Source organism: Callorhinus ursinus, unplaced genomic scaffold (assembly GCF_003265705.2).
Source record: "Callorhinus ursinus isolate GAN/ISIS: 27379988/994484 unplaced genomic scaffold, GSC_fseal_2.0 scaffold12, whole genome shotgun sequence".
Classification (NCBI taxonomy): Eukaryota; Metazoa; Chordata; class Mammalia; order Carnivora; family Otariidae; genus Callorhinus; species Callorhinus ursinus.
The window spans coordinates 49,886,183-49,912,512 of NW_027397074.1; the positions used below are offsets into that span (position 1 = coordinate 49,886,183).

Genomic DNA, 26,330 nt, shown 5'->3' on the forward strand with positions numbered 1-26,330 from the left:
TCTAGGTGATGAGCTACAAGCAATTTTTACTTTTGAGGGGGTGCAGAGGGAGAGAGAATCTTAAGCAGGCTCCACGCCCAGCACAGAGGCCAACAAAGGGCTCCATCTTACAACCCTAAGATCATGACCTGAGCCAAAATCAAGAATCAAATGCTTAACCAACTAAGCCATCCAGGCACTCCAGCAATTTTTACTTTAAAAAAAAAACAGACAATATGGAAGGGTACAATGAGTAGGTTTTGTTTTTGTTAATTATAAAACAAAGCTGTTAATATTTCAGGGGGAAAAAAACTGATGTACAAAACAGTGGGTATTCTACAACCCAACTGGTAATTTTTGGAGTTAAAGTAAATAAATGTGACAGTACGACAAAGTCCAAAGCAGTCAGTTAGGATTTATAAATGTGACATTATAAATGGACAGCCAATGTGATGATGTGCACATACTGCTTTGGTCTTCCCATATTTCCTCAAGACCTAGATAGGGGCAAATAATCACCTGTATTAGGATTTCTCAAAGTGAGTTTCCCAGAGTATTAAGTTGGCAAATTCCTGAGCACCACTCCAGACCTAGTGATTCAAAATCTCAGGGAGTAGGGACCAGGATTTAGGCGTTTTAACAAGCTCACTAAAGACTGAGAACACTAACCTACATGGTGAAAAGCTTGTGACTAGTTAAATGTAAGCTGTACTGAATTTTGAAAAAGGAATGCACAGCTTATATTTTGTTGGTGAGTTCATCACGGTCACTAAATTACTGCTCTTGCACATTTAAGGCTAAGGCCTATGTTAAATAAAATCTACTTAAAGATAGATTTAAAGTCTTCATTAGCAAAAAATTACACCTATGAGATTAAGTTAAATTATATTCATTATTAAACTGAATAATCTATTAAACTTTCAGTAAATTGCTTTGTATATCACAAAATGCTCTTCCCACATATATTTATTTTCCAGCACCTAGTACTGGCATTCATTCATTCAAATCCGTTTGCTGAATAAATGTACAACATTCTCTTGTAAGTATGAACAAATTTGTAAGTAATTGCTAACACATCACTAAACGCTTTACATACATGAACTCTTTTAATCCACACTGGAATCCTGTATGGTAAGTACTACTATCTCCAGATAATGAGCAAACTGAAGCAAAGCAGGGAAAAGACTTGCGCAAGCTAGTAGTCAACAGACAGATTCAAACCAAGGCAAGCTGGCTCCAGAATCTGTACAGTCACTAAGCTATACCGCCTTCCTGATTTGAAACCAAACATTATTCATCTAGTAATAGATTCCCTAAGTAAAGCTGTAATATCTTTAAAGATTTTATTGTTCATCATTTTAAAACTTACATTTGGCAAAATAAACACTATTCCAGAATTTTCTGATCTGTTTAATACATTGCTAAGAGCTGAATGCTTTCATCTCATGTTGATTTCCTCAACAGAAATTATTAGAGAAATAATTAATCTTAGAGAAATTATTAATCTTTTCTCAAGGTATCTATGGTCTTATTATGAAGACATGTAACTTATAAGTTTTGTTTTATTACAAAATATATTCACTATAAGTATGAGAAAGACTTAAAAATCTTATTATCATTATTAACATGTCATTATATATTCTTTCAGGTTTATTATACGCATTATACTCTCACTTTCCAGCACTACCACCAAATAAAATAAGTAAAATCACTGTACAAATTGAGAGAAACTGAAACTGTCTTATTCTGCAAAAAAAGAGAGGAAATGAATTACTGTCATAGATAGAAAATATTTTAAGCTATATACTCAGCTTTGTTTTTCAACATTAAGAATTGAGTTTTGCAAAATGAGGGTTCTAGAGGGGAGGGGGTGGGAGGATGGGTTAGGTTAGCCTGGTGATGGGTATTAAAGAGGGCACATTCTGCATGGAGCCCTGGGTATTATACACAATGAATCATGGAACACTACATCAAAAACTAATGATGTAATGTATGGTGATTAACATAACAAAAAAAGAATTGAGTTTTGCTGTATACCTTAATTATATAGTTTTATGTCAAATATAATTCAATATAAAAGAAAAAGTACTGAATTAAGTTTAAAGTTCTAAGTAAAAAGTATCTGAATGTTTATTTGATCCTGTTTAACATAGCCGTCAATGGCTACTCCTTGGTCATGTCACTTCTACCATTCTGAGGTCCTAGCTATTTCCTTATTTCTAGCCTCACAAGCATAGATCTGGAGCACTGCCACACACTGCAGGACCATAGCATGCTATGCAATACAAAACGATCTCACTACCTATTACTCATGTTTCCTTTACTTCAAAAGTAACAAATAATAGTACCCCAGTTAAATACCTTGGTTTCATACATAACCAAGGTCCAAACCGTATTTTCCAGGATCCTACTGTTTGAGCTGTCTGAAAGATGTGCTGTGGCTGTTGGCTGCATTTCCCCCTAGGACTGCCTAATCCAAAAGGCCTGCTATAATTGCTAAATATAACGTAGCCATAGCAAGCCTCTTGAGTAAACTCCTCTAATAAAGACCCTAGCAATGGTTAACCTATCTTTATAATACACCACAGTTTTACCCTACATCAGTTATTACCGAGTCTGGCTGATCAGAAACACCTGTGGAGCTTTTTAAAAACAGATTACTGGGCCTTATACTCTTCCAAGAACACCCTCACTCACCCATCAGCTTCCCAGAAAGCTAATTTGAGTAGATCCATGGTGAAACTAAAAGAATTTTTTTAGCTACCTAGATCCTTGCTATTCGAAGTGTGGTCAAAGCATCAGAAGCATCAGCATCACCTGGGAGCTTGCTAGAAATGCAGAATCTCAGGCCCATCAGACTTACTGAATCATACTTGCAGCTTAACAAGATCCCCAGGTGATTAGCACAAACATTAAAGACTGAAAAGCACTGCCCTAGATGATTCTGAGGTATGGCCAGCTTTCAAAAGCACTGCTCTACTTAACCCCCTAATTCTCAAAATGTATAAGGAAGAATATGAATAAATTTCCAATGTACTTTGATTATTACAGAGGGGCTACCCTGAAAGTCAGGAGTAACAGATTTTTAAGAGGCCCACAACTACAACTTCACTCACCCTTGCATTACATAGGGGAACTGATGACTCTGTGCTGGGTCGGTTTGTGCTTGTGGAAGGGTACGTTGCCTCAATCCTTCTGAGGAAGAACTAGCAGCTAAAGACAAGGTTTCTTGACTGGATGATGGCGTTGTTGATCCTGAGTGATCTGAACTCTATACAAAAAAAAAAATGTAATTATTTCTTCAAGGAAATTTAATTCATTGCAATCATGAGATTAGAGACACATTGTTAAAAATGTATTTATGAAATCCCTCTGCAAAAAGTGAATTTTAGAAATATACTGATTTGAATCTTGTGCCCAGCATAATAGGCTGATATTTTAATTCTGATGAGAGTAAGAGTTCAGAAAATCAACAAATACATTTCTTTACAAAATTAACAAGATACCAATCAGGATTTTAAAATTCTCATGTTCTGATGATGTCATTAACTCACAGATTCAATAACTTTAAATAATATAACCACTTGAAGACCACCCCAATAATTTTAACATCCTTCCAACTTCATTAAAATTATTATTTTTCCTGTACTGCCTTCCTTTTGACTGGATGTCTTTTTGTATGACTATCTTCCTAAGTCATGCCATGTAAAAGGTGCCTGCCAAGGACACTGGTCTTTTGCAAAACAAACAAAGCTTTCTTTAAGAGGTTATTCCACATAAAGTAGACACCAAGTAGGTATCTACCTAATCAGACTAGGGAGTTTGACTCTTAGGGACATAAACTGGAAAAAGCTTCCTTTTTGTCAAGATGTCTCATTAAATGGACCAGCATAATATGGTATTCATTTTTTAAGAAAATTAACAGAAGAAAGGCATAGCCATTTGGCAGCACAGCCTAATTTTGTTAGAACTAATTTTTTTCTGACCTTATTAGATAACTCTTTCATGACTAGATTTTTAAGACCTTCTCAAATCCCACTGAAATTTCTCAGCCATAAAAAACGAAGGGTAATTCAACTTAATTTTCCCTTGATACTTGTCAGATTTTCATAACACAGCTTGAAAAAACTGAATATATATACTAATGACATGAAATCATGGCTGAGGAACCACGAGACAAGTCAGGAGGGGTCTTTCTTAATAAAAACTAAAGCAACACAACTGTGTCCAAAGACTATATCCTGAATGCTAATGTTTTGTCCCTTCTTAGGAGAGGTAGGAAACGTAGAGAGACCCTTGGGTTTACTGATAAACCAAACTTCAGTTTAATGAAAGCTAAATTCCCATAGCTACTGCTGGAAAATACTTACCACTGAGGCTATACTAATTAAATATAGCAACTAAAGGGTCTAGTTTCTTAAAGAAGCAGTTAACTAATAATTACTGAAAGATCCTTCAACTAGTTATCACCTCTGCCATCCATCCCCTCCTTCAAGTTTTGGCTAGATTCTTCACAAGAAGGAACGTATACTTAGCAGTATGTAAGTTCTTTGCCCAAGAGTCTTAAAGCAACCTTCCACTCATCCAATCCTTTTCTCTCACTTCCAAAGGCGTCATATAAAACTTTAATGGGAAACTGAAAATAATTTAGCATAATTTGTCTTTAAAACTTTATATCTAAATTGAAAAGTTCAACATTTTAAAAATTCCGAAGTTTAGGCAGATGGAAAAATAAGAAGGGAAAAATGAAGTCTGAAAGAACTGACTAGGTGAAGTAATTTTTCTTCCTGAAGTTGAAATGTATGCCCAAGTCCAGTCATTTTAAAAAATAAAATTCTTGACCAAGCAATCTACTTTAAGATTTAGCATACTCAAAATTTAAATAATTTAATCCATCTTGAATAAAATACAGTATATCAAGCATCTTTAATATTTCTGAAACTTTACTAGTCCTAGATTTTAAATTATGTAATCATATCTTCACTTTGTTTTCTGAGTATTTTAGTATTTCACCCCTGAAGATTGGATCTTCAATAACAAATAACTCAAGTTTCCAGGGATAACACTAGGCACTGGATCTCTAAAAACCAAGTTTAAACGCGTAACTCAAGCTGTTCAAAACACAATCTCACAACCCACAAGCTCCAATTGTTCTGTTTTTCACTTAAAAGGCTAATCAAAAAATTTCAACATTTACTCCTCCACAAACAACTCACAGAATTGCTGTTGGATGCCAATGCTTCATGACTTTCTCTAGTGGTGCTGGATTTTGGAGAACTGGGAGGAGTCCGAGAAGTACATACTAGATGAACCATATGATATTCATCTTGCTAAAATTAAAGAAGATTACATTGAAAGCGTAGTACTGGAAAATAAATAGTTCAAAAAGTCAGTACCTAAGCTGAAATATTTAACTCAAATTTTAAGTTCCTTTCTGGCATAGACATTTTATTAGTAAATTGTTGCCATTTGAAGGTACGGTAATATACCCTTTTAGTATCTGGGGCCCTTCTGAATTCAATACACTCCACGGGTAGAAAACTGTCTAAATACTCAGTACCTACTATATGAAAAAATGATTACTTTGTATATCAAGGAGTCTTGAAGCAATCAGTGCTGTGAAGTTGCATCAATGCAATCTATTACTTCAACATAGAGACATCTAGCACCTTAATATCAAAACTATGTAACAGTCACATTGAAGCTTAGGCCTACAAACTGGGAGTAGTGAAAATATTTCCATTACTTGAGACTTCGCAGCTGTAATAAAGAAACTCAACTGCACCTACTCTCATTTGCCTTAATTCTAGCAAGGTGATGTATAGTTTTTTTAATTTTTTTAATTCAAAAACTAGTTTTACCTATAACAATTATACACAGATTTAAAGTGTATATTTGAACTACATTCTGTACATATTCCATGTGTTTCCATAAACTTACAACTATGCCTAAAGGAAAATATTCTAATAAGGATTAGAATTGGCATTTAAGCTCAGTGATTTCATGAGTATATTTATAGTCAGGCATAAAGCTAGTATATAAGATGGAGAAAGGAGAGAAAATAAAGGAGAGCAGAGAAGAACAAAGGATGGCTCAGCAACTTAAAAGAAAGAAAGAAAAGAAAACAAAAGAATGATAAAGAAAAGGGGGAAGGAAGAAAGAAAGATTCCCACTTGTGAGGAAGAGAAACAAAGCTACCGGAAACTAAGATTTATCAACTGCCTCCCATAAACCTAGAATTGTGCTTAATTCTGAGGTGAATCCAAAACAAGGGTAAGAGTCAGCCCCTCGCCTAAAGAGGCTCATGATATCGTTAAAAGATCAGTATACCACATTAGAACACAATTAGGGAATATATAAAACAGTCTTTGCACAAAACTGAGAAGCACAAATTATAATTGCTTAAGGAGTTAATAGGGTTAGAATGCTAGGGAAAAGGCATTCCCAGAGACAGCAGGACATGAGCTATGCCTAGCAAGGTAGGTAGAAAGCACACCTGATTTAATGTCCTCTTAGCTTCAGAATACTAAAAAGCATTCAAGTATAAGATGTTTATCCTTAGAAACCTAGTTTCAAAGGTCATATTAATCACAATTAACTAATAGTTTTCATTCACCTTTGGAGAATGTTTCTGCAAAACATTTTATAACTAACAGGTAAAGCTAATGGCAGCATCTACCTGAAAAAAAGTAAAGGGGTAACTGACTTTAACAAAAACACTTTAAAGATCTATTCAAAATATAAAAATATTGTTCAAAATGTTTTATATAAAGGGCACAACAGTCCTTCAAAGCATTTTTATTTTAACTCTTCTGGTCAGAAATCATTTATAGAAGCAAAAACCTTTTAAAAAGTATTCATATGCATACTCTAGCCATCCTTAGGATTAAAATAATAAATTTGGTATTTCAAAGAGCATAAAGCAGAAACGTTTTTAAGCATAAACACGGGGGAAAGATGAAAAGGTGGAGCACAGAGGACTTCTAGGCTAGTGAAACTATTCTTCAGTGGATGACATGGTGGATACATGTCATTATTTGTGAAAATCCAAAATTGTACCACACCAAGGGTGAACCCTAATGTAAACTATGGACTTTTGATAATGCTGCATCAATGCAGTACACTGTGTACAATGTCAATTGCAACAAATATACCACTCTGATGTGGAATTTTGTCAGTGGGGTAGCCTAGGGATGTGTAGAGACATGGGGTATATGGAGAATCTCTATACCTTCTGCTCTATTGTGCTGTGAACATAAAACTGCTCCAAAAACTCAAGTCTATCAGGGCATCTGACTGGGTCAGTAGGTAGAGCATGCAACTTTTGATCTTGGGATCATGAACTCAAACCCCACATCAGGCGGGACGTAAGGGCTTACATGCAAAAAAAAAAAAAAAAAAAAAAAAAGTCGTCTATCAAAGAAAGAGGGAAAAAATCTGCTACAATGCCACTATTTTCAAGGGGGGCCAGGGAAGAGAGGCTGTTAAACCACTTTGGCAACCTGAAACTACCTGATTAAAATGAAAATGACAGCAAGAAGTCACACTGGCAAAGCTAAAATTTCAACTATCTAAACAGAAGAAATATACCAGTTTCCCACAGGTGACCATAAACATAGAGGAGAGGACACAGATCTTCTAAATGAGATTAGGGATATCCAAAAGAACATTAAGAGTTAAGTCAAAGAGTTAAGAAACATAAAAGCTATGTATTTGATTCTGCTACATTCACAAACAAAAAGCAGCATCTCAAATGCAGAAAAGTTCTACAAGTTTAATTCCACAAATGAACATGAGCTAAAAGAGCTGCCATTACGATAACTAGCATTCAAGCTGATTGTCAAAAACTACATTGAAATATATTTTAGCTCATAGCACCAACATTCAAAGTTTGCCAACTGATCAAGCAATTGGACTTCCTTTTCATTTCCTGTCCTGAAATTAAACTCCTACCTCAAGCAACTTGTATTAAAACATCATGCAGTTTGGTCAAAAGGGGCTTTAAGAGAGAAGAGATTATCAATGAAAGTCCCTCACCACTACTTGAACACTCTACTCCTGCACTACTGATAAGTCAATACTGCTTTCTTATATAAGGTAACAAATAACTGAACAGAAACATATAACCCTATTTTATATTTAGCTATCAGATGGATATACAAAACTATTACCTAAACTAACTAGAATCTATCATTATGTTCTTTACTTTCTAATTCATGTTTACCCATTATGCTACCCAAAAGGGTTGATCTTAAGTATCTAAAAACTGAACTAGTTGGATAGCGATAAAACTTCAGAACATCTCTCTTCTCACACTCTAAATGTATCTGTTATAAAATAGTGGTTAGAAAAGCTTACTTTTCTGAGAATGTCTTTCAGCTGCAGATGATCGGGAAGCAGTCTGCCCGAATACACCAATCTCTGATCCTTCGTCAACTAAGAAATGGGACAAAGAAAAGAATTCAACTTTTTCTAATTATACAAATTGGAAGTTGGGAATAATATGCCTAAAAATGAGTAAAGTAAAACTCCCTTTAGGCACAGATAAGCAGAAAACTGACATAATTTAAGACCTTTTTTTCCAAATTCCACTTAAGACATTAAGAGCTCAGCAAATGGTAGTCTATCTATTGTAGATATAATAAAATACAGATAATTACCATTTTTTTAAAATACAGGAAAAAAAGGTACACTGGAAGTTTGCCTTTTCAGCCATAATGCAATGCATGTGACTATCATTAAAAACCTTTAAAACTATAAATGAGAAGATGGCTGGCCTTCTAGTAGTAATAGTCAACAATGGGATAAAATTTCAAGGTCACCACAGTTATTTCGAATTGTTTTCTCAGTATTTATAATCTAAAAGAATATACAACATTTATTTTCTTCTTTACTAATATCATACAGAATGATTTACTGGTTTTAATTCAAGAGTCATTTGAATTTAGTTACAGTTTTATGTAACTTCTAGTTTTTATTTTATCTGCCATTCTCACAAATACCTCTATATGTTTTTCAAAAACACAAGGTTAAAGAAAAATCAACTCAAGTGCATAGAGATTCAGCTGCCATCTCTATATGAAACCGAGAATAGGAAATACATTCTGGTTACTTCTGCCCTATTTTGTATGTATGATAAATCTGCTAAGTGCTCACACTGCTAGTATTAAAGTTTTTAAAATCAAAGTATTTATGTACAGTCCCCATAAGACCTCCTAAATAAGCAGATGTTCCACGAATTCTATTAAAACAATTAAATATTAGCTATATCAACAATTGTTAAATATGCCAAATCCAAGCAATAACTGTAACAATTTTCAAACAGAATATATGTATGCAGCATGGCTACTAAAAAGGGTCTTACATTAAAAATAACCATAATAGAAACTGTCATACTGAGTAAGATCTGTGGTTCAGGGTTTCTTAGGTACCCAAGATGAAGAGAAAGGTATAGCTGTCTTTCCAAGATACTTAGCTGTTAGGCATAATCTAGCTTCCCCTGGAAGTATTTTTGAGTGTGCCATTCCTAAAATGCACAAGTTCAAATTCCTGTATATAAACAACCAAATTAACACAAGAGGTGTTTTGTTTTTTTTTTAAATACATATCACAAATCTTGAAATTTCAATCAATACACATAAACATTGAGTGGGGAACAAATAGTGAATTATATAACATAAGTTAAAAGCTAAGTAGATAATAATTGATTTAACCCTTGGACAAAATGAATTCTATAATGCTTTATAAGTTTCCATAATATACTTATTAATTTAGCTGGAAACTAAAAAAGTTTCTTTGATAAATACAGTCATCATAAACTATTATTTTTCCATCAGTCCAAACATTTAATAGATACTTCTATGTCATAACATTCTGCATAAAGGACATCAGTCTTACGAACTTTTTTTTTACTTTACTATGAAAATTCTCAAACATACACAAGGTGGAGAGAACAAAACAAACCCCAAACTACCATTTCAAGAACTCCCAAATACTCAACTCCAACAATTATCAATATTTTGCTGTTCTTGTTTCATCTATCCCCCATTGCCTTTTTGAGGGGAAAGAGAATTTTAAAACAAATATCACACATCATTTCTTCTCACCTGTAAAAACAGCATGTATCTGGAACAGGTTGTGGGGTTGGTTTGTTGTTTTTGTTTCAAATAACTGCAATGTTACCACAGTCAACAAAATAAATATCAATTGGGTCAACTCTGAATAAACTTTTATCTTTCCACAACAAGGGAACATCAATTTTCAAAAAGGCAGAATACAATAAAATAACAAAATTACATGGCACACCCCCCACAAAGTACATGAAGCAAAAACAAGTATGGATGAGGATGTGGAGAAATCGGAACCCTCACACACTGCTGGTAGGAACACAAAATGGAACAGCCTCTATGAAAAAGTTTGGCAGTTCCTCAGAGAGTTAAACAAAGAGTTACTGGGGGGCACCTATGTGGCTCGATCAGTTAAGCGGCTGACTCTCGGTTTCGGCTCAGATCACAATCTCAGGGTCGTGAGATCAAGCCCCACGGGGGCCTCCACTGGACTCAGCTGAGTCCGCCTGAGATTCCCTCTCCCTCTCCCTCTGCCTTTCCCCCTGCTCATGCTCTCTCTCTAAAATAAATAAATCTTGGGGCACCTGGGTGGCTCAGTCATCAAGCGTCAGCCTTAGGCTCAGGTCATGATCCCAGGGTCCTGGGATCGAGCCCCGCATCGGGCTCCCTGCTTAGCGGGAAGCCTGCTTCTCCCTCTCCTACTCCCCCTGCTTGTGTTCCCCCTCTCACTGTGTCTCTCTCTGTCAAATAAATAAAATCTTTAAAAATAAATAAATAAAATAAATCTTAAAAGAAAAAAAGTTACCCAATGACTCAGGATATGCCCAATTCCACTCCTAGATACCAAAGAAAACTGAAAACATACTTCCACATAATAACTTGCATAACAATGTCCATAACATTAGTCATAATAGCCAAAAAGTAGAAACAACCCCAGTGTCCATCAACTGATGAATGAATAAACAAAACATAATACATATAATAAATACTACTCGCCCATAAAAAGTAATGAAGAACTGATGCATGCTATAATGCAGGTGAATCTTGTAAACATTGTGCTAAATGAAAGGAGCCAGACAAAAAAGACCACATATACTAGGATTCTATTTATATGAAATTTCCAGAATAGGCAAATCTATAGACAGAAAGTAGATCAGTAGTTACCAAGAATAGACAGTGACTTCTAGTGAGTATAAGTTTTCTTTTTTGAGGTAACAAAAATGTTCTGAAATTAGACAGTTATAATAACTACACAACTTTGTGAATTAACCACTGAGTTGTACATGTTAAAGAGCAAGTTTTACAGTGTGTGAATTATATCTCAAGTAAAATTGTTTCTTGAAATTATTCAAATGCCTTCAAATAATCAGAAATTTTAAAAGGAGAAAGGAATTCTTTAATTTTACTGTGACTGAAAAACAGGGAAAAAGGAATTTTCATGTGCCTAACTTAGGTGAGAAGATCTGAAAATTCTTCTATGTCACTAAATAAATTGCCTCTTCACTTTAAATATCAATAAATTAATTTAACTATCTGGAAAACCAGTAGTTAGATATGATAACAAACAACACAGTAATCAACTGACCGAACTTTCAACTAGCCATTTTGGATCATAAACTAGAGTATTAGGAAAAACACAGATTTTGAGATCTCAATTCAAATTCAACTTCACTAATAAAAGTGACACAATTTTATTTATCCAGACCTGCTAATAACAGTATCATTTATCTTGACTGAAAAATCCATTTGTTTTAAATTAAGTAATGCTACCTGCTATAACAAACTCCATAATCTCAGTAGCTTAACATAAATTCGTTTCTCTCTCAATTTAAAAAAAAAAAAAAAAAACATCACGTCGTACCCTTTCAATATAAAAATCCAGAAGACTCAGGATTGGTAAATCTAAAACAAAGTACTAATTAAATTGTCAATTAAAAGTCTACTGTTAAGATACTGGCTACACAGATACATATATACTTGACCATCTATATTAACATCACCATTCTTCTTGTTGCTCACACCCTACATCCAATAGCCAGCAAATCCTATCAGATAATGCTACTTTCACTGCCTCCACTGCTTACCACTAAACAAAGCCTAGTGATACATGGTACCTGGTATTATATGGTAGAGTAGAGGCAGCTAAATTACCAAGTTAGAAACATCCTGATGGTACTCCAAGGATGGTACTCCTAGAGACAGAACTAGGCCACTCCAAATAAATACCTGCTTAACTAGCTGGCCCCAAAAATTCTGCCACTCACTTAACAGACATTGCTAAAAACCAAGGTGAGGAAAGTTCATCGGCTAGTATAACATGCAAAAATAAATCATAAAATGGGGAGATTTTTTTCTTCCTAAAAGGTTTACATATACTATCTAAAGTATCTGACTTTTTACTATTTCATCAGATATCAAAAACAGACAAAATACTATGCATCCCTTGTGCATTTAAAATATTCACAAGAGTCTGATAGATGCGTTTACAAAAAAGCCAACAACAGTTTCATATTTCTAGAAAGTCACCTCGCTGGTATCAAAAGATTAAATTTTGTATATGAGGAACTAAATACAGTCTCTCATTATGGATGGCTTAAAAAAATCATGTTCTCTCTGACATCAACACAATCAAATAGCTTAGTAAAAATTCTTCAACTTACATGTTAGTTCAAAGAACTAGAACCCAAGTCCTTTGAAAGTGGTAATTATTAGTATTTCAGTACTTACATATAGCTCAGTCACAAGTGCCAAATAGCTTTAAAGAGGTGGTTCCCAGAAGGTGCACAACATATCGTTTCTGTAGGAAATGAATTCTATGAATTTGTACTGCAACATATCTTCCTCCCACTCCCACTAAATTCACCCAATTTAAAGCTCCAGAGAGGGCACCTGGGTGGCTCAGTTGGTTAAGCGACTGCCTTCGGCTCAGGTCATGATCCTGGAGTGCCAGGATCGAGTCCCACATTGGGCTCCCTGCTCAGCGGGGGGTATGCTTTTCCCTCTGACCCTCTTCCCTCTCGTGCTCTCTGTCTCTCATTCTCTCTCTCAAATAAATAAAATCTTTAAACAAAATAAATAAATAAAGCTCCAGAGAATTCAGAAGCACTGTAAATGGAAGCATGGTTTACCCAAACTGCCTCTACCCCTTATCTCCTTGCAACAACAGTAAACAAAAGCAGCAAACAGGAGCTTAAAAAATAATCTTCTCTAGAACTCCAAAGGGACATCCCCAGCTTAGCTATTTCCACTCACGGGCCATTTGCAAATCAGGTATACATACAACAGAGAATGCCAAAATACGTGACTGCTATGGTTCATAAAAACAAGAAAGAATGTAAAACGATAAAGCAAAGCAATGTGCTTTGAGGTCTTAAGATACTAGGTTCCCATATCTTCCCTAAAATATATCAAAATAAACAAATAGCACACACTAACATGACATGCATTAGAACACTATTAAAGCTATGTTATCCATTCATCTATAGCCTTTAGATGACAAACCACTTAAACACATACACCTCTTTTTATAGTTCACTTCTTTTCAGTTTGCAAGCATATAGCTAAGATGGCCAGGTCCCTAAATGCCTTTATCTTATTACATATAACCATCATATACAATGTGAATTAATGGTTTAAGCACCAAGGCTTGAAAGTCAGACCAACCTGGGTTCAAATTCCAATTCTACTACTTAAGGAGTTCTATCATCAAGCCTCAGTTTCCTATTTATAAAATAGAGCTAATAAATAAAACTTACATCATAAGGTGTCTATGAGGAATCAATGTGAGAAAACATATAAAGTACTTAGTAGAATGCCTAATATACATGGCAACCACTTAGTAAATGGAAGTTTAAAATTTGAGCACCAACTATGACAGTTAAATAAAAGCATTTGAGACCATGAAATCACTATTTGTAATGCAGAGGTGAGAAACTTAAAAGTTCTAGATAAATCCTATTTTAAAAACTGATGCATGATTAAATAAAACATAGTACTGTTATTTTCCAAAAGAATACATTAGGAAAAGCTACAAAGGAGTTAAATAAACAAATTTAGGGGTGCCTGGGTGGCTCAGCTGGTTAAGCGTCTGTCTTCAGCTCAGGTCATGATCCCGGGGTCCTGGGGTCCTGGGATCAAGTCCCGCATCAGGCTCCCTTCCTCAGCAGGGATCCTGCTTCTCCCTAGCTCGCCCTGCTTGTGTGTTCCCTCTCTCCCTCCCCCTCTCTCTGACAAATAAATTTTTTTAAAAAATAAAAAAATTAAAAATTAAAAACAAATTTAATTAGCACTCATTCAAAACTTAACTTTTCATCAATCTTCACATTCAATTTAATAATATCCTTTGTTCAAAGAGTTTTAAAAATATGAACTATATTGCTACGTGACATGAAACCCTCTTAAACATATGCACTAAAATTGTAAAGACAAGTCTTATAAAGCAAAAATTATTTATATATATGCATTATAAGCCCCTTGAAGTCAACAGTTCTGAGATAAATAAGTTTTAAAAATGACCTGCCTGAGTAAGGTAATAGGGGAATTACAAAAATGAGGCAGATATAAACCTCAAATTATATTATTCAAGCTATTTCCACTGCTAATGAAATTAAGACTTCCATCTAAACTGTAGGCAATTTGGTTATGGAATGTTATATTCTCAGAACAGAACCTATTCAACTGGTTCTATTTCTATTTCTTTAATTCTAACGGAATCGCAGAGCAATCTGAAAAAGCAGAACAAACTTCCTAGCTGAGCAGGAGAGCTAGAAGACATAAGTAACGATACTGACTGCTCTAGTTTAACGATAGAAAGCACCCAGACAAAGGGAATCTACCCAGAGCTGAGGGACATGTTCAACAGGCATTTTGACACAAGATTGAAAAATGAGGAGCCAAGGCAAGCCCCAGAAAGGTTTATCTTCAAAACTGAATTCACGGTGAGTCAGGTCCATCTTAGTTATTGTTTGTATGAGGAGAGTAAGAAAGAAGCAATAACGAGAAAGATGCCTAATCAGACTTAGAGATCCTTACTTTTTAAGTTTTCTCTGGGATAGTCCATTCTACTGAATAACATTAAGTTCAACTATTTTGAGGGGCGCCTGGGGGGCTCAGTCATTAAGTGTCTGCCTTCGGCTCAGGTCATGATCTTGGGTTCCTGGGATCGAGCCCCACATCGGGCTCCCTGCTCCACGGGAAGCCTGCTTCTCCCTCTCCCACTCCCCCTGCTTGTGTTCCTTCTTTTGCTGTCTCTGTCAAATAAATAAATAAAATGTTTAAAAAAATAAAAAATAAAAATAAAAAGTTCAACTATTTTGATATTTACATCTCTAGCAAATAAACCTAAACTAGATCAAAGTCTGAAACTACTCAAGTAAAAGTAGCCTTCTTGACAGGTATCTTCACGCCCCCGGGGCAATTACCCAAATTAGAGAATAATTATTTCACACTACAGGCCAATTTCAGGATCTGAAAATGTAAAGTCATGAAGTGATGACAAATGGCATATCAGAACATAATTCACAATTATCTATATACACTATCAACATGAACTGATGCACGTTCCAGTTCCTACACCAAGTCCTAAACCAATTATCAATACCATTCAAAGTTAAATAAAACTCCAAAAGAGTTCAATTCCACATCTGAGGTTTTTGGTGATGGCACTGTGAAGTTTGCATAAATATGGCAACTGCCCTATTTCCTAACTGGAAGACACCTTCCCCTCCATAGCCCATTATGGATCTGTAATCTTTTTAAAAGTACTATATTACGTTGAGAATCATCAAAGCAACATTACCTCTGAAATAATAGGTTTTAATAAAAAAAAAAGCAGCTATCATCTTGTCTGCTTAAAACTGTTATCAGCTCTTTAAGAAAAATGTCCCCAGAGGCGCCTGGGTGGCTCAGTTGGTTAAGCACCTTCCGCTCAGGTCATGATCAGGAGTCCCGCATAGCATCCGGCTCCCTGCTCAGCGGGGAGTCTGCTTCTCCCTCTGACCCTCCCCCTCTCCTGCTCTCTCTCATTCTCTCTCTAATAACAAAATCTTTAAAAAAAAAAAGAAAGAAAGAAAAATATCACTGTCACTGTGAACCTTTTCTTAAAACAGCTACACATTCCCTTACCTTCCCTTCAGAGATGACCATTCCCTCCCTATGCTCCTACAGCATTCAGTACATCCCTCTTGTGTAACACTAGTCACATAATATTACAGCTTTTTACTTACATATCTGTATGCCCCGCTAGACCTGAGCTTCAGAAGAGCAAAGAAATCATCATCACCTTCATGCGTAACATATAGACATCCAAACGCCAGGTCAATAAAATACTAATTAAATAAATAAATGAAGCCCAAGAAAATATGCTTTGGTGGGAAAGGGTATATTTGCTGTGGGTTTATTGACAGATGGAAAATTGAATTTAAAATATTCATGTGGAGATTATCTGTGATTAAGTCAAATCAGTATCTGACCATAAAGCTAAAGTCTTAAGACTATACACACTCTTGCAGAGTTTAGCCAGAATTCTGTTAACAGCAGTAGACATGTGACCTATTTTAGAGATCCTAAAAGGACAACTTCAAATCTCCATTCTTTCCCTCCAGCAGCTCCTATTTACTTTCCTAGAAGCCACTGCCCACAGGGACCAAGGCCCTTCACCCGCCCTTGGCCCATCAGACCCAGTTAGAGCAGTACTGACCAGAGCCATCACTTTTCTACTCCTTACTGGAGAACACTTGCTTCTATAAGGCACTGGAACCGTACTCTGCTTCCAAATCATCCACCTCCACCAGGCAGATGTGCAAAGAATCAGGCATAAGAAATAATCCCTGTTAAACACCAAATAGCACTTAAGACACCTAAACACAGAATTAGTGTTAAGCAGTCTTTGTGGGTGCTCATAAGAACCCAAATTTCCCTCATAATATATTAATATAATATTGCCTATATTACAAAATGTTCTCTGTTCTAAATAACCATCTTTTAGTACTCCAATTCCCATACTGAAGACTACCTGTGAGGTATCATGAAACAGTCGGTGTGTTCAAAAGCTAAAACACTACAAATCAGTTCTCATGTGATAAATAAGTTAGAATGTAAGCCTGTCAAATCTAATAACCACAGGAAGTTTTCAGTGAAGTTCTAAGACAACAAACACATGGTCCTCACCCCCAGTTCCACCCACTCTAACTAGAAATAAACTTCAATATTACAATTCACTTGGAGTGGTGCCTGGGTGGCTCAGTGGGTTAAGCATCTGCCTTCAGCTCGGGACATGATCCCAGGGTCCTGGGATCGAGCCCCTCATTGGGTTCTCTGCTCAGTGGGGAATCTGCTTCTCCCTCTCCCTCTGCAGCACCTCCTGCTTGTGCACACACACTCTCTCTCTCTGTCAGATAAATAAATAAAATCTTTAAAAAAAAAATACAATTCACTTGGAAATGACTTGCTGGAAGAGAAGAGAAAAGTCAGGTTTGCCACAGTTAAACCTGGAAGAGTGTGTACAAGCAGCAGGTGGGTCAGGGAGACACAGTGTAGAAAAGTTTGCAACTGATCTATCCTCCAGCAGCCAAGTGATCCATATGGGTACTAGAGATTAGTACTAGGAGGGCAGAACTCCTGCCAAAAACTGGCTTTTTCTGGGTGCAGGTAAGGCAAATGGGTTTCACACCACTCTTCTCTTAGATACTTTTTGAAAAAGTTTTAGAAAAGTGGTAACTCTTGGTCTACCATACTGCAAACTAAGTCCCTTTTAGTTTAATCATACAATATAAAGATCTCACATAAGCACATACTTGAGCATATATCTAAATGTAAACGTATAAACACACGTTATATAGAGAGAGACACACACACACTTAGATATATGCTCAAGTATATACTCATATACTTAGGAATGGTAATCCGGCTATGTTATAAATAGTACTATGGAAGTCTATGACTTTCAATTCTGATTATTCCAAAAAGCTATTTTCCACCTTGAAAATGTGTAAAATGAATCGTATGCAATAGGAAATCTTCTGTAAAGGAGAAAACTTTAAAACAAATTTGTTACCCCTTGTGTAAATCTTAACTTTCAAACCAAAGATCTGAAAATAATGAGGCTTCCATCTAGTTTGTTCCAAGTACTTAAATACCTCAGAGTTTTTAGTTCCTCTACTAAAAATATTTGTATCAAAAGTACTGACAAACAAATAAGGCCAACTAAGAGTTGCATTTCTAAGCCTCCTGTTTTTGCAATAACTGCCCTATTTCTTTAGTTCTTCTAGAAGTCTCAATGCCTAACTAAAGCAATAAAAGCGCTTTAATATAGGTTGCAGTGTTTATCTTTTTTTTTTAAGGATCCATCTGTCTCTCCCATATTAGGCCGATGACTTAAGTCCAATGAAAATGGTCCTTTTTTATGCCTATCAATTATTATGTCCCTTGATATTTTTGTAGACAGTACTCTTACTAATTAACTGAACCTCATGAGGAAGATATTAATGATGGTTGAGACACTCAAGAGACACACACACACCTCGGAACTCAAAATACTTCGCAGTCTAGCAAGAGACCTATTTGATTCAAGAGGGGAGGGGATGAACAGAGAGACGGGAGTGCATGGCACGAAAAGTTGCTGACCAGAGCAGCTGCGCCCAGCTTTTAGACACTTACTGGTTTGCTAGGGTACACGTTAGATAGATGTGTTTTTAGTTTCCCCACGGTCCAGTTCAAGAAGCAGCTAATAGTCTGGTCACTGTATTTCTGATTCGGTGCTTTAATGATGAGGGTCACAGGAATCTCCATCCCATTTTGGTCCATGGTGCCCCCGAGTTGAACAGAGTCAAGAGGAGCAGCCCAAATGAGCCGAGGTGGTAACTGCCGGCGCGACTGGTACAGTGACGGCAGCAAGTAGGTTCTTAATATTCCGTGTCCAAGTCAGTCACAAGTGCATCGGGCAATACAAGGGCCATTGCCGGTACCAAGGATGATGGACCGTGGCGGCGGCGGGGTCCGGGGACCCGGCCGTGGGTGCAGCTTTCCCCGCCAGGTCCGGGCTCCGCCGGGCTCCGGACTGCGGAGAGAGGCCGGGAGGAAAAGAGAGAAAGCAATGATAAGGGAGGGAGTCACCGCCCCGCCCCCGCCGCGACCCCCAAGCTGAAACGCAACAAGGCCCCTACGCGACGGCCCTGCCAAGCGGGCCAGAGAAGGGGCCGAGCCGCTCAGGGCGACCCGCCGGGGCAGGGGTACCTGAAAGAGGGCCGCGGGGCCCGCCACCGCCGCCCTCCGCGCCCGGGTAGGGCCGCCGACCGCACAGTCCTGCCGGGCGTCCTCCGCGGCGGCCGCTCCTTTCCTGCTGCTCGGCGGCAGCCACGGCCCGGCCTCGGGTCTCGCGAGGCGGCGCGGTGGCCGCCAGACAAGTTGGCCAAAGGGTGCGGCCCGCTCTCCGCCTGACCCCTCGGGCAGGACACGGCAGCGCGGCGCAGGACAGGGCGCGGCCGAGGCGGCGGCAGGTGGCAGGAGGGCGGGGACTAGAAGCCCAGGCGCCCGGCGCGAGCGCGCTCGTTTTGTTGTTGTTATGAGGGCGGTCTGGGTCCCCTTTAAGCCGGAAGGCGCAGGACGGAAGTGCGTCACGCGCGGCCCGCCCCGGCGCCCGGCTCAGGCGGTCCAGCAGGAGCCCACCGCCTCGCCTTGACCGCCCGGGGGACCGCCGGCTGAGTTCCGGGTCGCCCCGAAGCCGCTGGGCTGTGCTGGAGCCCCCCCTGGCCTGACCGCTCGCTCGGTCCCGTCCCGCAGCGGCGCTCAGGCCTCACCACTAGCTGAGCTGGCGCTAGCACATCCTGTTTTGACCACACCCTAAAGATTTGAGAAGTGTTTCTCCATCCTAAGAGTTTCTCTGCAAAAGTTAGTGTCCTTCCAGATGCGGAATCAAACTTCCGCTCCAAATGTCTTGTGTCGAGTGTCTGCAAAGCACGGTACCAGGAGCTTTGGCCGAGAGACCATAGGATACACTGCGTAAGGAGCAAAGGCTTTCAGTGAGACCTGAGATCTGCCTCTACTTTCCGTGTGACCCTGGCTATCCTTTCTGATCCTCAGTTTAGTTCTCCAAACGGTAATGGCTAACTGCGTGTTGATGAGCAAATGAGCCACGTATGTAAGCCATCTGGTACAGTTCAGGCATATGACAGTCTCTCAAATGTTAATTTCCATCTCTTAACCCTTAGTCTTCACAGAAGTCGGCAAGTGCTTACTGAGCCCCTACTGTGTGTTTAGTTCAGTGGGAGATGAAGAGGGATGGCAGAGTTATTTTTCTGTTTTACGGCTTAGGCATAGAACGTAAAGGTTATGTCCACTGCCCAAAACTGACTTACTCTATTCTCCATTTTCTGCACGGGTTTGGGGGTCAGTACAGCAAGTTAGACGTGCATTTTCACGGGCTTCCACTTACAGGAGAAGGCAAGCAGGTAATATAGAGAGCTAGTCTTTTTCCCTCTTGCCTTCAGAAGGGTTAGTGAAGGTTAGCTACCATTGAGTTAGTGACCAAGGGGAAATTCTTCCTCTCTATAGCTAATGCAGCAGGATCCCTTACACCCTGACTTTCACCTCCTTCTTTGTGGTAGGGCATCTATATCTGAGCCATATCCTCTAAATGCTCTTCAGAAATAAGAGTGAGGCCCCCTTTATTTTTTTGTCTTGTACTGAGGACAGCTTGCTATGACTCGGGTTTTCCATAGCAGACCCTGGTCTTTTTCTACCTAGTATTTAGTCATCCTAATGGAACTTTAACTTAATTCTAGCTAAAAATAGTTTTTCAGACTCCTATACATCTAGGGGTAGCCTGTTTGACCCAGTTCCAGACAATAAGACAAAAGTTGAAGTTGCTACTGGCCCTTTCAAGAAAGGACAGCCACATGTTCTGCAGGCCAGAGCTCATCCTGTCGTACACCTGTTGTTCTTGCTTGAGGAATATGCCAGAGGTGCAGCAGCCATAGTTCAGTCATGAAGCAACAAACAGAACAGAGGCCTGCATTCCAAGGCTGGCAGAGCAGAACAATTGAAAGAGGCTAGATCCTTTATGGCATCATTTTGCGACCATGTAAGTCCTAAGCTGTCTGCCCTAAGACTTCTTTTTTGTCCATTTCCTGTTTGAGCCTGGAAGTTTCCACAGCCACCACCACCTGACCCTACAACTCTTGTCACTTATGCTTGTGACTCAGACTGACTAATGTGGTCATCTCACTTGGTACTGTGAAGTGTACATTTTTAGTGAGATATATATTAATAATTACTAATATTAAGGCAGAATGTGCATTTCACTATTTAAAGCAGAGATTCACTAGTATGGACAAAAACATTTAAAAATGTAATGAACATTCAAGAGACTGAAATATATAGTTATAAAGATGATATAGACAAAAATGTTTTTTTTTAATTTCGCAGCCACCTGATTTAAGTGCCTAGAAATGCTTTTTTTTTTAAAGATTTTATTTATTTATTTGACAGAGAGAGACACAGTGAGAGAGGGAACACAAGCAGGGGGAGTGGGAGAGGGAGAAGCAGGCCTCCCGCCGAGCAGGGAGCCCGATGCCGGGCTTGATCCCAGGACCCTGGGATCATGACCTGAGCTAAAGGCAGATGCTTAGCCAACTGAGCCACCCAGGCGCCCCTAGAAATGCTTTTGATGCTGTTGAATTTGGCTGTAATAAATGATACTAGAATGTGATCCCCTTTTTGTTAAGTATATGTGTGTATAGAACATCATATGAAAGGGTGGTCCCCAAAATATGGATAGTGTTTACCTTGGAATTTGGGGTAGAAAAAATTGTTAGTACTGAGGAGAAGCAACATTGCAGTTACTTAAAGGCTTCTATGAGCATTGAGCTGCCTATTTAGATCATTGTACATGTTACAGATAAATGAAAATGTGAAAGAACAATTGCACATCTCAGTTGCCATTATTGCTTAAAGACAGTCTCCAATGAGAATACTTAAGGGTGTGATGCTAATAGATAATAAAGGATTTGTGGTGGTTAAGACTAAATCTACTTGAACAATATTAACTATTCAATACTCATAATTCTAGTAGCTAATTCGGTAGTTCAGGGTGACTTCTGCCAATGAGGTAGCTTTGTTAACAAAGTAAAGCAAATCTAAAAGAAAATTATTTGTAAATCATATGAGTTGATTTCCAGTATTTGTGGGACTTTTTCCAATTCTTTTCATCTTTGGGGTGGGAAGGAGGATAGCTAGAAAAGCGTATATTGATTCGTTCTGTGAGATTCCAATTTCTTCTAAAAATCTAAAGAAAATAAAGTGCTTGTTACTGAACTTTTCTTAACTGAAATTTGGAATATCTTCCAGGAAGGTAAAATACTTTCTAATGTTGAATAATATAGTTTGTGGTGTTTTGGTATTTTGTTGTTTTTTTTAAATAATCTTGAGAGGAAAGACTTTAGTCAAGTGATGATCTTGCATTTGCAAATTTCAAAGATGATGTTGGCCATCTGGTTTCTGATTCCTTCTATTTCTACTTACACCAAACTTGTCTTTTTTTTTTTTTTAAATGCTGTGCCACACAGTATCTAATCAAATCTTAATCAAGTTCATTGTTTAAAAACAATGAAATCCTACACTTAAAGCCTAGGAAAATTAGCTCGTTTCAACACTACACTTTCAAAATCTTAATGGGTCCCAGATGTTTGATTATAAACCATATTGTGGAAATGGAAGGAAGAAAACCACACATGCATTAAATGCCAAATGGGTGATTTGAGGGATGTGTCATCTAATGAGTTCTCAGAACAGCCCTGAGAGGTAGTGAGGACAGTGAAGCGCAGAAATGCTAAATGTCTTGCCCAAAGTCGCACAGCTAGTTCTGATTCCTCTATAATGCAGACTCTTCCCACTACACTGAACTTTCTTATTTAAATATATTCATACATACCAAGACACATTCAGGGGGAGAAGGCTTTCAGGAACAACATCTTAGAAGTTATCTAGATCAGTTTTCCAGCTACTGCCAGAATCACCGTATCTCTGAAGGATAGTCAGCCAACTTTGACTTGAACCATTCCAAGGAGAAGGAACACTGTTGTTTTTACAACAGCATGACCTGTTGTGAAACAGCCATAGTTATTATAAGCGAATTAAAATCTGCCTTCCTATTATTTGTCATTAAGCAACTTTTCTCCTCTTGATGAATCTAAAATATGTTTACTTTTATATCACATACCAGCCCTTCAAATGAATAAATGCTCTCTATGATTTCTCCAGACTAAAAAGTCTCAGATCCTTCAATCATCCTTAAGAATAGTTTCCAGATCACCCAGAGTACTAACTCACCTTTGGACACAGTAGTTTGTATACCCCTCATCAATTATGGTGACTGCAATAAGCATTTAGACACATGATTTCCCTAGAACAGTCTTCATAAGGACACATCTGTATTTCTATTAATTTGTATATTAGTAGAAATTTTCATTAGCTGGTTTAGCAGTTGGATTTCTGCTTTTCAGAAACTATATATTTAGTCAATACTTAGAGTGACCATTTGGCTGAGACTGAAGTCTCTCTCTGATAATTCAATCTAGTGACTTACTTATGACAGTCCTTGGAGAAAATTGTAGCCAAATAACATCTCACTGACTTGTTTAGGTGATCAGAGAAGCAGGAAGGGCCAAATCCCTTATACTTTTCACCCTTTAGAGAATTTTGACCTAAATGTATGGATTTTCTATTGCTGTAAAACAATATACACCCAAAACCATGGGTCAGAATTTTGGGAATAGGTTAGCTAGTGGTTTTAGTTTGAGTCTCTCATGAAATTGTAGCCAAGATTTCAGCTGGCATTCAGTTATCTGAAGGCAATGTTGGGACTGACTGGAGGTCCTTCTTCCAAAGTGGCTCACTTGTAAGGCTGACAAGCTGGACTGGTTCTTAATGTGAAATCTCACTTCCTACCCATGTAGGTCTCTTCACGGCATTGCTTGAGTGTCCTCACAACATGGCAGCAGGATTCCCCCAGAATGAGAGGTCCAAGAGACAAAGGCAGAAGCAGGAATGCCTTTCATCTCGGACATCACACCTTGTCACCTCCATGGTGCTCTTTTGGTCACAGAAACCAGCCCTGAGTCAGCGTGGGAGGAGAGTACATACAAGCATGAATACCAGGAGGTAAGGACCATCAGTCTCATATTAGAAGCCAGCTACCGTAATGTACCTTACCAAAGCATAACAGGTCATAATAGACACCCCATTCCTTCTATATACAACCATCCAAGTCCAAATCCCAATCATAGTCTTGTTGTTTCACAACTGCTTGCCTTTCCTCTAACATTCTCTCTCTCCCTGGAGATCTTTCACCAATTTCCTCACTCCCAAATTAGAACCATCCTTAACACTATTGGCTCTATTTCTCAAATGTTTATAAGTGTGTATCTTTGTTACTAAAAGCAAACATAGTTGAATTTGGGGATATTACATTTGCTATTCTACATTCAAACAAAGTTAAGAATAATCACTAAATTGAACTGGAGAATAGTCATTAGGCCTTACCCGTGGCCTAATCTCTTAATCTGGGTTCAGAGATATACCTTGAATCGTCTACAGAACCATGCACTTATGTACACGTGTGCATTCATCCAGACGAAGAGTCCATGGTTTTTATCAGCTCCTTGAAGGGGCCATTTATAGTGCCTTTCAGAGCCCCCAATAAAATCCAGTCCTCATTGTAAGGTTTTTTCCGGTTAAAGGAAATGGGTTATTGAACCAATTATCAAGTTTTTGCCTCAAAAATCCAAACATACTCTTCACTCCCTGCTTTGTGATAATAGAGATAAACCCTGTAAATTGTTCTCCTTCTCTAGCTGTCAGGAAACTAAGCTTTGTCAGTAGGGGGCACCGGAGGGACACTGGAGGAAGAAGAGCTATCTATCTGTGTAGTGTCGTATGTTCCTTTAGGTAGGCTCTCGCGGCACACCTGACTTCTGCAGCTCTGGGTTCCCACAGTGCCCGGAGGCCTGCGCTGTGTAGCAGTCTCCACGAGCCCTCTCCGACAACTTTGCAGGTAACGCTCATGAACAGCTTCACAAGCACCCTCCCAGTGGAGACCACCAATACAACACCGTCTAGAAACAACTGCCCCTCACACCCCTTAGGCAGCCTTGCACCTTCAGCAAACCGCTTTGAACTCAAATGAGCCATAGTCACTGGACTTCTTTAACAAGGGTCAATCTCAGGCCTAAGCAGTTAGACGATCCCTGTATCTGGTCTTCCTATATTCTTTAGAATTCTCTTCGCTCCTACTAACCAACTTTTTATCATTCCAATTCCCTGTTATAAGGAATAATTCTTTATATTTAACCTTCCATGTTCAAAATATTGTTTGATTTCTCTCTTGATTGGACCCTGATATACAGAATTGGCATCAGTAGTGGTCCCAGGAGATAAACATCCAAAGAATTTAGGAATTGCTTTGGTCGTGCCCTTTGGGGGAGCTCCTCCCAGTGGGAAATGAGATAAGGGCATTACAATTAAACTATCACTTGTGATTGATTGTGATGACATGCCAACTGTAGCAAGGGATTGCTCAAGTGTTGACGCACTTGACCATTATGGCAGTTAAGATGACCATCAGGACAGTGGTATGATTCTTCTGAGTACACTTTAGCACTTATCAAAAGAAAATGACAAACTCATCTTTGAACTCCCAGTTCCAGTCACAGTAGAAGACCAGAATGCTTCCATGAAAGCTATAGAAGAATCTTTTAGTTCTTGCAGACACAGGGATGATACTGATGAAAATCAAGCACAAAATTTTAAGAGTTGCTAAATTATAGCAATAATTGAATTCACATCAAATTTTTCACTTTAAAGTTAGTGTATCGAATGGGAAAGAACGGGATCCTGCAGTTGGAACGGGGACATCTGCTTAGACCCAGATGAAACTGACAAGTCTTGAAACTACAAGTCATTCTAAGGCTCCTCGGTTAGTGAAAGTAGCCTGCCCTCAGGAGACTAGCCTCATTGCTTAAAAACTCTATGGTAATCTCATCTGGAGGATGTTTATTCTCCTCAAGGCCCACCATAACCATCCGCTATTGCCTATTATATCCTCTAGACTTACAACTAGAGTTAAATCTCAGCATGTTTCATGGGGACAGGTACACACCATGACCCAGGAAGAAATAGCTTACACACCAAAATAATGGCAAGCCTTTGGTAACCTGTATCAGCAGAAATTGGGAACACGCATGGCAGTATATTCTAAGAGTGTTAGACTGAGAGTCAGGGTGAAATATAATA

At 38.3% G+C, this 26,330-nt stretch overlaps 2 protein-coding genes across 10 annotated transcripts in view; one reads left to right on the forward strand and one right to left on the reverse strand.

Moving 5' to 3' along the window:
- HERPUD2 (HERPUD family member 2) overlaps positions 1 to 19,629 on the reverse strand; it is a 30,089-nt gene extending 10,460 nt beyond the window's left edge. Inside the window, exons 1-5 of one of the 2 annotated variants that reach the window (XM_025873139.2) lie at positions 19,278 to 19,627; positions 18,702 to 19,101; positions 8,338 to 8,415; positions 5,196 to 5,309; positions 3,096 to 3,250 (exon numbers count right to left, since the gene is read on the reverse strand). In XM_025873139.2, the coding sequence (XP_025728924.1) occupies positions 3,096 to 3,250; positions 5,196 to 5,309; positions 8,338 to 8,415; positions 18,702 to 18,848 (494 nt within the window). In that variant the 5' untranslated portion in view covers positions 18,849 to 19,101; positions 19,278 to 19,627. Of the gene's footprint in view, positions 1 to 3,095; positions 3,251 to 5,195; positions 5,310 to 8,337; positions 8,416 to 18,701; positions 19,102 to 19,277 lie in introns of both variants that reach the window. The other variant, XM_073899059.1, reaches the window with a different exon arrangement.
- A 63-nt stretch (positions 19,630 to 19,692) lies between these two features.
- Positions 19,693 to 26,330, forward strand: part of LOC141373887 (uncharacterized) — a 42,035-nt gene continuing 35,397 nt past the window's right edge. For 3 of the 8 annotated variants that reach the window (XR_012380283.1, XM_073899060.1, XM_073899066.1), the window contains exons 1-2: positions 19,693 to 21,123; positions 23,996 to 24,200. Coding sequence is in view for 7 of the 8 variants with exons in the window: in XM_073899060.1 (XP_073755161.1) it covers positions 24,087 to 24,200 (114 nt within the window). In the remaining variant the exon portion in view is untranslated. The remainder of the gene's footprint in view (positions 21,124 to 23,995; positions 24,201 to 26,330) is intronic. The other 5 variants (XM_073899061.1, XM_073899063.1, XM_073899064.1 and 2 more) reach the window with 5 other exon arrangements.